This window comes from Wolffia australiana, chromosome 12 (genome assembly GCF_029677425.1).
Source record: "Wolffia australiana isolate 7733 chromosome 12, ASM2967742v1".
Taxonomy (NCBI): Eukaryota; Viridiplantae; Streptophyta; class Magnoliopsida; order Alismatales; family Araceae; genus Wolffia; species Wolffia australiana.
This window is the reverse complement of record NC_135846.1, coordinates 3698911-3712760: the sequence shown is the minus strand read 5'-3', so window position 1 is coordinate 3712760 and position 13850 is coordinate 3698911. Positions and strand designations below refer to the sequence as shown.

The 13850-nt window shown below is 48.9% G+C and overlaps 1 protein-coding gene across 1 annotated transcript; it reads right to left on the bottom strand.

The window, feature by feature from the left end:
- Positions 1–1759: 1759 nt before the first annotated feature.
- On the bottom strand, positions 1760–9110 carry LOC144710590 (putative wall-associated receptor kinase-like 16). The gene is made up of 4 exons (XM_078584404.1): positions 8175–9110; positions 5897–6544; positions 5695–5773; positions 1760–2261 (listed from the first exon to the last, which is right to left on the bottom strand). Exons 1-4 carry the CDS (start codon positions 8440–8442, stop codon positions 1760–1762), a joined length of 1497 nt encoding a protein of 498 aa, XP_078440530.1. The 5' UTR covers positions 8443–9110.
- Between the last annotated feature and the right edge of the window lie 4740 nt (positions 9111–13850).

The window sequence follows — 13850 nt, the reverse complement described above, 5'->3', positions numbered from 1 at the left end:
GCGTCCTCGCCATCATATGTAGAAGCTAGACAGTCATTAGAAACATGACCCCCAATGTCTCGTAGAACATGTTGCAACATATAATATAGGGATAATTTGTTGGACTTGGCCCATTTGGCATGATGTGTTCACTACTTTGCATCACTCTCCTCAATGGGATCGCTTGGCTTAGTTTCATTCAAACATAAGTCCTAAGTCCATGAATCCTAATCAAAAGAGCATTGCTTCCTTCTACTTGGGAAAATTGGCTCCACATAGAATGGGAACCCAAATGCCAATGTGCTCTATAGGAAGTAATAAACAAAATACAATTTTAAATTTAATATTCGTTATGAGTAGTTATAACTCCACGTAGGTGGATGAAATCAATAACTAATTTTTAAGTTTAATATGGACCTGTTGAGTTGTGCGCACAAAATTTATAAAGCATAGTACTGTACGGTACTTTATACTCTATATTTAATGCACACGCTCAACCTATGTTAGTATGAGCATAATTTTACAACATAGGGGAGTACTTATTAATATCAATCATTAACACACAAGTTTGAAAGCCATTCTCATAGATTCAACTCTACTTTATGTAACTCAGCAAATTACCGCTCTTATATGGTGGCACGTAGGTGATCGCCCAATTTGTACTAATTAGATGGTGAGATATTTTGGCATTTCAATTGGCAATCACACATATTTCCCTTTCAGCATGGCCCATAAATATCTAGAAAAATTCATCATACTAATTATGGAATAAAAAGATTGCAAGCCAATGTATAGAAACAAACAATATAGAACATTATGCTCAATCCAATAAAATTTCTATAAACATTCATTAAATCAATTTGATTTAGTTTAAATTCTAAATATATGGGACACTAGATTAAATTGTTAAGCCCCTTAAAAAGTTGTAATAATTTAAGAGCCTTGCAGTTAGTGGATTTCGCTATGCACTGGCCAACATGGTTTCCCTAATGATGGCCCTTTTTGGGGCCTAGGTATGGTGGGTCGTGCTGAGTGGCAGCCCAAATGGGCTGCCCAAGCGCAGGCCCTTTGGGGCCTACCCTTAGCGGGTCACCTAAAAGGGCAGCTAAGCGAAAGCACATGGGCTTATCGGGCCGCTCGTAGGGGGCAGCCCAGCTGGGCCACCGAGCCGCAAGCGCCTGGGCTTAGCAGGCCGCGGAAGGGGCAGCCCCACCAGGCCGCCCAAGATTAACTGTCTGGGCTTAACGGACCACCCTAAGGGTTAACCCCACAAGGCCGCCCAGGCACAAGCCCCTGGGCTTAACGGGCTGCCCTAAGGGGTGCCTAAGCGCTGGAACGGCGACGCTGACCTGTAGGATTCCTAAAACCTCTTTCCCAGAAAAATACCGGCATTGAAACCACTTATTGGATATAGGTTCATACATGTAGGTGCCATGACAGTGCAATATGTCACCTGAAGCTCCTTGGATCGTCCCTGGAAGTTGTGGACGGGCTCTAGCAAGCCTAAGGCTCTCTTCATGGTTTAGGGACCTAGAAGACCAGGTAAGCAGCTCGAGGACAAGATTCTGGTAGCCCTAATCTGTATGCCATTTATAGGGACGAACCATAATCCCCCTTTAACATACTAAACCATAATGTGTAGTCGTCTACCATGAAAAAGACAATGATGCCCTTCCACGAGGCAAGTCAACAAGGTCAACATCCAACAACCCAACCTCATCTGGCCACAAAAGAGGTGGAAACAGTGGCACTAGAGTATCCGCGAGGGCTTCCACTACAGTCAATAATACCCAAAGACAGAAATCCCACCGCTTCTCAAGCTTTCTTTTTCCCTTAGAGAGTCGCAAACAAGCCCAGAAATCTCATCCCCCGAACCTTCGATTGTCTGTAGACCCACGGCCACCTTCTTCATGCTCGGCCGCTCAACTCCCCTCGCGTTCAAGCAGTAGCAGGCAAGCTCGGCCACCTCCGCTATCTTCTTCTTCTTCTCTGTCCCTCTAATCAGCAGATGATCCAGCATCTCGTCCAGCCTGCCACTCTTTTCCCACATCACAAAACTCGCCGCCAACCCCTTAAAATCGTCCTCGTCCTCAACCTGGAACGGCTTCCTCCGTGTGATCATCTCCACCAGCACCACCCCGAAGCTGTAGGCGTCGCTCTTCTCCGTGAACTGGAAAGTCTGGAGATACTCTGGGCCGAGATACCCGCAAGTTCTCTGCACCACCGTCGCCACCGCTGCCTTGTCCGCCGTGACCATTGTCGACACGCCATAGTCAGAGATTGATGCCGCAGCATCACCCGCTGCCCCGAAAGCATCTTCAAAGACGTCAGCGTCGCCCCCCGACATCACCGCTGGTACGTGTTCAGCCCGCCCGGCAAGCCAAGGTGACAGTACATACGCCTGGATTCAAGTACTCTAGGTTACGGGCACATTATCCTTGTTTTCATGTTCGCCGTTTTGACTTTGATCTACGCCGTTCACTGTTTTGAATCCTGGTCATGTGTAGCGCGGGAAGATCCATGCTATAAAGATCTTCCCCCCCCCCTCCACGTCGTCCTATTTGCTTTCTTCTTTGTCCTTCCCTTTGCCATGTGTTTTGGACTCATGTTTAAGGGGTCACCCACGTCCACCTATAAAAGAGAACATTGGGTGCCCTAATTCAGCACCCTCCTTTTTTTTTGTTTGAAGAAGAATTTTCAGAATCAAAGGGTCACCGACGTAGACAAATGAGAAGGGGAGAAGGAGGAAGAGAAGAGGAGGGGAAGAAGGGAAAAAGGAAGAGCATCGCCGTCGACACCTCAGAATGTCGCTGGGCCACCTCCCCCCTGCACCTGCACAGCTCGAGCACCTCGCAACGCCGCTGCCTCCGCGCAATTTTGCCTACCCACATCGTCGCCCTGTGCCGCGACGTCCAGCCGCGCCATGACTGCTGCTACCCATTGCAACTGTGCCGCCCAGTCGAGTCGACCACCCGACTCTCGTGCCGCCGTTTGCCCGTGCCCTCCCAAGTTCGATGACGCCGCCACAAGTTGGCCCCAACGCGTCGTGCCAACCCGTTGCACTGCGCCCCGCCCTGACGACGCCTCCGTCCACACCCGCGCGCTCGCCACGACGCGTGTGCATGCCCACCAAAGCTGATGTTTGCTCGACGCCACTGTGTAGCCCTCCGTCCCAGACCGGGAACGCTGCTGCCACCGCTGTTGAATCGCCCTTACGTCATCCTACGGATTACCAACCCGTGTGCCAGCATCCTATCGGCGTCCACACCATCGATCGCCGCCATGAGCCAGCTACTGCCATCTTGTGCCATGCACACCACGCTGCGCTGTCGCGCCGTGCCAGCCGCACTAGACTGCCTGCGCCGTCCTCACTGCACCACGCCACACCCTTGAGCATCAACCAGTGACACACCGCGTGCGTCGCCATTCCCCCGCACGACGCCCACACCGCGCTGCGCGCCCAACAGTGCGCCAGCGGTTCGCGACTGTTGCTGCCGCCACCACCAGCCGATAGAGCTCCTTGCCTGTTCGTGCGCCGGTCCGCTGGTGGCCACCGTCTCCCCTCGCAACCTGTTACTTGCCTCCAAACTGCAACCAGTCTGAGAGGATGACTCTCTGGGCGACAACGAGGTACACTCTCTGGGTTGCCTCCACCGTGCTCGGGTTAGACGTAGGTGAGCGTGTGAGGTTGAGCGAAGACTTCCTGAATTTGAGTGTCTTTCCTGTTTGGTATGAGTTGGGCCCGCCCTTCCGTGCGAGCACCACCTGGCGGGAAACTTTCCCGTTCGGCGGCGTAGCGTCCTCGTCCCATGTAGATGAGGTTCAGGAGGTCTACCAACTATCTCCGAATGACTCCATAAACGTCCTGGAGGTTGGCTGATGGGGGACCATCAATCCTTAAGGAGTTATCTTCCTTGTTTTTTTATGTTTCTTTGTTTTCTGTTTTTTTTTTGTTGTTTCATCTTCCCTAAAACCTCTTGGGCTTCCCCTTTTCCCCTATAAAAAGGAAGGATGCCCATTGTAATAGCAGAAGACCGAGAATTGAGAAATCGAAATTGAAAGTGTTTTCAAAATGTAGTCCCTTTGCTCTTTTGAGTTTCTAGTCATTTTCTAAGAATTTCAGAGAGTTTTAGTGTGTTTTCGGATGTTGTACAAAATTACAGGAATGCCATCCAAGAGAGATCGTTAGGGCTTTTCTTCCCGTGCTCGTGGTTGGAGCTCCACCGCCGACTTCGCCGGCGCCGCCATTTCCGCCGCCTCGGCTACTAAGGAACCTCCTCGGGGCTTCTCAACAGGCATCTTCAGCCTCCTCACCCTGCTCGACCACCCGTCGGCCGATTCCGGCACTCGCAGGCCGCCAAGCCGCGATCTACCGGTCGAAGGTTTGCGGCCCTCCGTCGGTCACCGCCGGCCCTCCGTCGATCGCTCGCGGTCATCTCCGATGGCCTACGGCTGTCAATGACCATCTGAGCCACCCTGTCGGGGCAACCCGGTCGCCCCTCGGCCGCCAGTCGCCCATACCCGCCATGCCACCCGTCCGCTCCTGGCTGCCCCGGCCGCCCTCGACCAACCGACCGCCCTCGGTCGCCCCTCAACCTCCCCGGCCGTCTGCTACCTTGGCCGCCTTTGGCCGCCCCGACCGCCTCGGCCGGCCACGGTCGCCATGGCCTCCACGGCCGTCAGCGGTCAGCCATGGCCGCCGCGGCTTCGTTTCTGCCTTCTGTCGGCCGCCCCTTCGGCCACGCCTTTGACCGCCCCTCGGCCGACCCTCGGCAGCACCTCGGCCTGCCCCTCGGCCGCCCCTCGGCCGCACCTTGGCCCGCGCTCGGCCGACCCTTGGCCGCACCTCGGCCGCCCCTTCAGCCGCCCCTCGGCTGCACCTCGGCCGCACCTCGGCCCGCCCTCGGCCTGCCCTCGGCCGCCCCTCGAACGCTCCTCGGCCCACCCTCGGTCGCACCTCGGCCCGCCCTCGGCCGCCCCCTCGGCCGCCTTAGTTGCATCTACTACCCACCTCTGCCTCGCCCGCCCTTAGCCGACCCGACTTCCATCGCCTACCTCGGCCATCCTAGATCATCGTACATCGCATTCCCATCCATACCGTGCACGTTTTAGATTTCCTCACCCGCGCCTACCTGCGCCACCATAGCTACCAACGCCGTACGCGCCGTCGAGCCCCTTAGAGTAGTTTCGAGAAGAGTAGCCGTCGGATGACCCGTGGCCGCCGATACGTCCATAGCTAGTTGCAGCCCTCTTAGTTATAGCCTTCGTAGTCAGAGTCTTCGTGGTCCGATGATAGAAGGTAGAGGCATCCGCCTTATGCAGCTGCGCCGTCCGTAGCCACTTCCCGTCACTCCGGTCTCTTAGAGAAGCTTCAGAGGAGACGGTCGTTGGATGACACGCCGCCGCTAGTTTAACGCTGCAGGTATATGATCACAGCAGGATATACAGCCGCCGCTCCGCATCGACGACGCATTTCTTTGTCGCTTGATAGCAGAACAAAGCTGGGCCCACCCAATCACTATCGACGAAGCATCCGCCCTGTGCTGCCGCTCCACCGCTTTGCCCTCCACCCCTTGTGATGTTTCCGCGCGCCACTCGATCCTGGCAGGTCGTGTTACATCATTGGCACCCCTGTTGCTTTTCGACTGTCACCCGTACTAGACACCCACCCCTGTGGCTGGACCTCATCCCTGACGTTGTCCTGCATCAGAGATCTTCGCCCCTAGGATCCCGTCTAAGAGCACGTTTGAGGTCTTCACGTCCTTGTGGTCTTCACGTTTGAGGTCTTCATTGTCTAAGAGCACGTTCCAAGGAGGTCTTCACAAGGTCTTCACGTCCTTGTGGAAGACGCGTAGGAATGGAGATACACCAGCGCCTCAGCAACCTCTCTCGCGATTCACAGCCGCGCGGAGAAATTATCGACCTCGGCGATTCGATCGGTCATCCCCAGAACTGTAGATGAAGCTTAAGAGAGTTTCCCCCGGGATGGACTCGTAGACCAGCATGGGGATCTCCACGTCGAGGCAGCAGCCCAGGATCTTGACGACGTTCACGTGGTTCATCTGCGAGAGAATCGCCATCTCTCTGGCGAACTCTTTGCTCTCTCGCTCGTTCATTGCCCGGGACTTCTTGATGGCGACTATCAGCCTGGAGTCAAGCTCGCCCTTGAAGACCACGCCATGGCTGCCTCGCCCCAGGATGTGGGTCTCTTTGAAGCCCATTGTCGCCCTCACCAGCTTCGCCTCGCTGAAAATCTTGAACGCGCTCCCCGGCGTGGATGATGTCAGCTCTTGCAAAGCCACACCGCCATTTTGCTTGAACAGCTTCGCCTTCAGCTCGGCCGCCCTCTTCCGCTGCTTCACATGCTTTCTTCTTTGGCGGACCAGGAAGAAGATTGCGCAGGACAGAATTAACAGGAACCCTAACATGGAAGCACCTGAAGCAGAGAAAGGTTTATTGTTGATAAGAGCGTTCTTCTTCTCATAGGGGAGAACAGAGGATGGGATTTTATGCACCGATGATGCGCTAGATCGGATAGATATTTTCAAGCCCCGGCACGGAATTTCTCATGTATGTTGTGCTGCTATTTGCTGCCAGCAAAATGGACGAGAATCACGTGGATGTAGACGTGAATATATTTACCAAAAGAATCAGTTAATCCAAAGAACCATTCGGCATCGATGTAAAACATATTAAATCCTTGGTGTGCGAGTAAGAGACAGGGACAGATAGAGATAGAGATACAGATACAGATACTGATACAGATTAGAGATAGAGATTAGAGATAGAGATAAAGATTGAGATCACAATAGAGATAGAGATAGATATAGAGATAGAGATAGAGATAGAGATAGAGATAGAGATAGAGATAGAGATAGAGATAGAGATAGAGATAGAGATAGAGATAGAGATAGAGATAGAGATAGAGATAGAGATAGAGATAGAGATAGAGATAGAGATAGAGATAGAGATAGAGATAGAGATAGAGATAGATATAGAGATAGAGATAGAGATAGAGATAGAGATAGAGATAGAGATAGAGATAGAGATAGAGATAGAGATAGATATAGAGATAGAGATAGAGATAAAGATAGAGATCACAATAGAGATAGAGATAGAGATAGAGATAGAGATAGAGATAGATATAGAGATAGAGATAGAGATAAAGATAGAGATCACAATAGAGATAGAGATAGAGATAGAGATAGAGATAGAGATAGAGATAGAGATAGATATAGAGATAGAGATAGAGATAGAGATAGAGATAGAGATAGAGATAGATATAGAGATAGAGATAGAGATAGAGATAGATATAGAGATAGAGATAGAGATAAAGATAGAGATCACAATAGAGATAGAGATAGAGATAGAGATAGATATAGAGATAGAGATAGAGATAGAGATAGAGATAGAGATGGAGATGGAGATGGAGATAGAGATAGATATAGAGATAGAGATAGTGATTGAGATTGAGATATAGATAGAAATAGAGATGCAGATAGAGATAGAGATAGAGAGAAAGAGAGATTAAGATAGAGATAGAGATACAGATACAGATACAGATATAGATACAGATACAGATACAGATAGAAGCCTCAGTGTAGCCTCCCTCGAGACAAGTGTTTCCAGAGAACCCTTCCTGGCAACTGCACAAGTAACCCCTGGGGCTAATAAAATCAAAACACTGACTGTAGAGGCTTCCACAGGTGGACTTTCTTCTCGATTGCTCACACGTTTTGTTGTCCACCATCCACTCCAGCCGCACTGTCATTTCCTATGCCGCGAGCATCGTGGTATTCAAGAGATTGGACTCGCCCAGGTCGTAAGTATTGTCGTCCTTAACATAGCCACTCCGTAGCGGCTAAGTCCCGTGAACTGCGAGTAATTTGAAAGGCTAGAAATACTCACGGAGATTCTTCCAAGTGTGTCTGGAATACGCACCATGCATCAGTCCAACCCATCGCAGCCCGTTTCAGGCTGTTGTGTAGACTTTGTGCATGAAGCTAGACATCCAAAGGAGCCTCCTTTGAAGTTAAGAACTCCCAGAGTATCGCAGCCCACCACCGTGAACAGATTTCCAAGGAGCGAGATACTGTAAGGAAGGCCGGCAAAGTCGTAGTTAAAGATCTCTCTCGTCGTTTCGCGAGTTTCGGAGACGCACTGGTACGAAACTGGAACTTTCACTTAGAGCAGGCCTTGAAGAATGTCGATCTTTGTGATTTCCATGGGGGGATTGCTTGGAATTGTGGGTTTCGGAGGGGAGGAGGATTCGTCGCAGAAGACGCGGAAATCGCCGTGTTCTAGCATGTGGCAGCCTTCTCTGGTGCCGAAGGGATAGGGGATTTTGACGTTACCGCACTTGCTCTTGCAGGAGGGATTCAAGGTGTTGTATATGGCGTTTGAAGCTGCCAAGAGCTGAAGGAAGACGACGAGAGCTTGGATCAGAGCCATGTCTAACTCCATCGCTGGCTCTTCCTAATAGAAGGAGTAGTGGCGAAGGAGAGAGGTTGAGAAGTAGAAGAAGAGATAGGGACTGAAGAAGAAAATCCCATAACTAAACTTATGGAAGTGTTCCACTATTTATAGTGGAGTAGTACTGAATGCATTTAATGGACGTGTCAGCCACAATGCCCGTTGCCATGCTGTCGTGAACGATCGCTGGCGGTCGTGTTAGAGCATAACAAAGGACGTCTGGCGCCTTGGGACACTGCGGGCGCCGTCATAGAGCATCGTGTCGGAACTTGACAAAAGTGAGATTTGACGCTTGTGGCGGCATCCATACGAGCTTCAGGAAGCATCCCTGTCACATCATTGGTTGAGCAGGTGGGTAGGCGTCCTTGTCATGTCGGTAGGTCATCATTATTTCTAACAGGGCCCCGCAGAACCAAGGTGGAGTCCACATTGAGTTTTGAACAAATCCATTGGTACAGTTGCTTCCCTAAAGGCTTTGTAAGAATGTCAGCAAGTTCATCATTAGTGGAAATAGAGGCAACTCGGAGTTGTCCTGTTGTAACACGTTCACTAACAAAAGGAAAAGCAATTTCGATGTGTTTTGTGCGAGAGTGGAAAATTGGATTTTTTGTGAGGTAAGTGGCACCAGGATTATCACACCAGAGTGTCGGAGGCGTACCTCGGTGGAGACCGAGTTCGTTGAGAAGAGATTCAAGCCAGATAAGTTCAGAAGTGTCATTGGCAATGGACTTGTACTCACCCTTCGTGCTGGAGAGTGAAACGATGGACTGCTTCTTCGAGGACCAGCTGATAAGGTTGTTGCCAAGGAAGATGAGATATCTTTGTGTAGATTGGCGATCAGATTGATCACCAGCCCAATCTGAATTGATGTAGACATTTAGTTGTAAAATTGATGTTCGATAATATGCCAGTGAATAATCGGCAGTTCCTTTTAAATATCTTAGCAGATGTTTAACTGCAACCCAATGCTCTGCATGAGGGTCATGCATATTTTGACATGCCTTATTTACAGCATATGCAATGTCTGGCCTAGTTATAGTCAAATACTGAAGACTCCCAACAATCGTATGATAGACTGTGAGGTCAGGCCGATCTAGACTTTTGCAAGTCGTATGTACAGAAGTACTGCATGGTGTATTCGGGGGGTTTACAATTACCCATATCGGCTATTTTTAGTATCTGATCCAAGTATTTGGACTGAGAGAGAGCAATACCTCTTGGGGTTTTCACAAGTCCAATACCTAGAAAGTACTTAGCAGTACCAAGGTTGCGAATAGGAAAGGCCCCTTGAAGAGAGGAGATTGTGTCTGCAATCACAATGGGGTTAGATCCAATAATGAGAATGCCGTCGACATAGACAAGAAGAAAAATTTTAGATGTTGAGCTATTTGTAAAGAAGAGGGAGGTATCGGTTTTGGAACTGTGAAAGCCATGAAGAGTAAGAAAATCAGAAAGTCGTTTATACCACATTCGTGGGGCCTGTTTTAGGTTGTAAAGGGATTTTTTAAGAAGACATGCATGAGTAGGGTAAATCGAATTAACAATGCCAAGTGGTTGTTTCATGTAGATTGTTTCATAGAGATTTCCATGTAGGAATGCATTGGGGATATCAAGTTGTTTGATGTCCCAGTTATTACTCAGGGCTATTGACTACAGGACTGAATATGTCCTGGTAGTCAATGCCAGCTACTTGGCTAAAGCCTTGTGCAACAAGGCATGCCTTGCACCGATCTAGACATCCATCCGCATTGTGTTTGCGTTTGAATATCCACTTTGATCCGGCCACATTTGCCCCTCATGGAGGTTTCACAAGCACCCAAGTCGAGCTCTGATGGAGGGCAGCCATTTCTGCCTCCATTGCAGCTCTCCAGACCGGAGAGTTAAGTGCTTGGGTAACACTTGTGGGTTCAACCAGGGAAGATAGAGTGGTAGAATGGCGTACCTCAGTGTGGAGTGCATTAGAGGAACGTAGGTATTTGGTGCATTCCAGTGAAGAGTGAGGAAGATTAAGTAGGTTGTAGATGCGGTGTGTTCGGAGAGGCAGCATAGAGGACGGCGTAGATCACTTTGAATCCTGGGTGGGTGCTGAAGGAGAAGCAGTAGGACCGGAGGACTCAATCGCCGTGGTAACGGGTTCATTCATATCAGAAGATGCTCGCTGAGGGGTAGCACGATCCTGTGGAGGAGCAGCTGTCGGCAAGACAAATTGAAAAGTAGTGTGATATGAAGGAGATGATCCTAATAATCCATCGGCGGGTTGTACTTGCGAAAATGATGATGCAAACAGAAAAATTGATTCATTAAAGATCACACCACGGGAAATGTAGAGACGGGAATTAGATAAGGAGAGGCAACGGTAGCCTTTATGAAATGAAGAGTAACCAAGGAAAACACATCTTTCATAACGGGGGGAGAATTTTTTCTTACCGTAGGAGCGTAAGTTTGGGAAACACAAACAGCCGAAGACTTTAAGAAAGGAATAGTCAGGTAATTTTGAATGTAGCAATTCAAAAGGTGATTTATTTTTCAGGAAAGGTGAAATCATGCGATTAATTAGGTAGCCAGCTGTTACCGTGGCCTCATCCCAGAATTTAAGTGGGAGGGAGGATTGGTGAATCATGCTGAGGGTTGTCTTGACAATGTGCCGATGTTTACCCTCCCCAGTTCCATTTTGCTCTGGTGTGTGTGGGCATGATACCCAATGCTTAATACCGCAAGTTAGAAAGTATTTGGAAAGAGCTTGATACTCACCTCCCTAGTCTGATTGGAAGTTCTGAATCTTGGCTGCGATTGGAAGATTTGAAGCTTGATACTCACCTCCCTGAGTGGGACTTTACCCGAGCCAGTCCCCATAAGTCGGAGTGCACAATTTGGAGTGGTCATAGTGCGGTAGTCGTAGTGGAGGAAAATGGAAGCTTGTGTGATTTTGCAAGACAACACGCAGAACATATAAAAGAGGAAATTCTTTGAGACCAAGGAAGACCAAAATGAGAAATGGTTTGTTTCAAAACATTAAACGCAGGATGTCCGAGTTAGAGATGCCAAACATCTGTCGTTTGCTTCTCGCCCAGAAAAGCAGCAGCATGTGGAGTGATGTAGTAGAGCCCATTACGAACCATTCCAGCGAGAACGAGCTCCCCCATCGTGCCATCCTTGATACAGCATGCAGTGCGGTGAAACCCAACAAATACATGATTATCAGAGGTTAATTTATGAATGGATAAGAGATTTTTGAAATTTGAGGTTCATGAAGAATTTTTTAAGTAAAATTAGATGATAAATATCGGAAGATGGGATAGAGGATGCACCTAGTGATTTAATGGACAAACATGTGCCATCGCCGACATAGAGTTGCTCCAATCTGCCATAAGGAATGGTGCCATAGAGCGACTGAGCATCAGCAGTGACATGGTGAGTTGCACCACTGTCAGGGTACCATACCGGTTGATAGGGATGAGGTCGTTGCATGGTAGCAACTGGTCCAGTATGTGAGGTGTTGTACGCTTGCGAAGTTCCGGCGAAAGACTAGACTAGCGGTCGCATCATCATGGGCATTGGAGAGGAGGCTCGAATAAAGCGGCATTTGTGTGCTTGATCGCCGAGTTTGAGGCATAGCTGGCATTTGGGAAGGAAACGCCCGTTACGGCCTCCGCGACAACGATTTTCACCATTCCGTGAGACAGCGTGGATTGCGCTCTCAGTTGTTGACCTGATGTTGGTTGTTGGGGAGATTTGTCTGGGCTTTATTGGCCATGGGAGCAGTTGGAGCTGCTTCCGCTTCATCATCGCTCCCAAAGTTGTCCAGTGAGACCTCAGCTCGGAGAGAGGCAAGTAAATCATCAAAAGAGATGTTTTCATTTTGCGTGGTAACTCCGGTGCAAAATGAACAAAATTTAGAGCCAAGGCCTCGAATAAAGACAAATTTGATGGTGCGATCCACAACAAATTTCCCATCATTCACCAGCTTGGCTAAGAGTTGCTGAAAATCAGAGATGTACTCATCGAGGGATTTAGTCCCTTTCTTTATGGAGTGAAATCGCAAGGTTAGCTCCATAATCTGAGACTCCGAAGTAGACGAGAGCTCGGTAGCGAGCTTCTCCCATGCGTCGCGGGCTGTAAGACAACCAGAGATGACCGAAAGAAGCTAAGGCGACATGGACGAAATAATTGTTGATAGTAGCTGTTGGTCGGCACGTTTCCACGGTGAATTTTTGTCGTCGGTGTCTTCTTCTTCAGGCGGTGGAGGATGCGTGAGATGCTTCCCCAATCCATGTGCCTTCACAATGGGTACGATTTGGATCTTCCAAATCAAATAGTTGAGTTTGGTGAGCTTGGCGGACATTGAGGGCATCGTTGTGACCGTTGCCGCTCGCGCTTGTGAAGAGTTGCCATCGGAAATGCGGGATGGAGGCACAGGCATAGCCAGCAGAACAGGAAGATCGTCTGCAGAGGCACTGGCAGCTTCATGGAGCTCTGATACCATGATAGCATCAGTGGCGAAAGGAGAGAGGTTGAGAAGCAGAAGAAGAGATAGGGACTGAAGAAGAAAATCCCATAACTAAACTTAACGAAGTGTTCGACTATTTATAGTAGAGTAGTACTCAATGCATTTAATGGACGTGTCAGCCACAGCACCCGTTGCCATGCTTTAGGGAATGATGGCTGGCGATGGCGGTCCTGTCAGAGCATAACACCGGACGTCTAGCGCCTTGGGACACTACGGGCGCCGTCATAGAGCATCGTGTCGGAGCCTGACAAAAGTGAGATTTGACGCTTGTGGCGGTGTCCATATGAGCTTCTGGAAGCGTCCCTGTCACATTGTTGGTGGAGCAGGTGGGTAGGCGTCCTTGTCGTGTCAGCAGGTCATCATTATTTGTGACACTTCCTTCGGTTCATCTTCTCTTCTTTCAGTGTTGCCGTCTGTTTTCTATCCAGATCTGGCTTTGGGTTGGATTCTATTAAGGTGATTTTTCTTGGTGAGTGATTAAAGATTGGTTTGGTCAGCGAAGGACGGCTCCGGACTCCAAGAATCAAGATTTATAGTTCATTAGATATACCTTCAATTTTAAAAAATAATGATAAGATTGCCCATCATCGGGGGAATGAATTAGTCAGCATATATCATTAAAATAGTAATACCGGGTATATCTGGTAAGATATAGGAATGTGTGAGATGATGATCATAGTGACGAACAAGGACATAATGCGACGTGACAAATTATTTAAATAGTGGATGTTAAAATATCATTCCGGCATATCAAGCCATTTTGAGACATCCCTTTGCTCATAGAATTTAAATAGTTACTCACAAATATTTCATGTAATTAAGAACATATTTTATGTATGTGCTTCTCATGTTTGGATTTGAGATACTTTACAGAATTCAGGAGCTTAATCAT

Coding starts and splice junctions, on each gene's coding strand:
- LOC144710590 (XM_078584404.1), bottom strand. CDS start 8,442: ATGGAGTTAGACATGGCTCTGATCCAAGCTCTCGTCGTCTTCCTTCAG. Junction 6,545..8,174: donor AAAGATCGACATTCTTCAAG/GCCTGCTCTAAG, acceptor AACATACATGAG/AAATTCCGTGCCGGGGCTTG. Junction 2,262..5,694: donor GACGGGATCCTAGGGGCGAA/GATCTCTGATGC, acceptor TGCTGCGGCATC/AATCTCTGACTATGGCGTGT.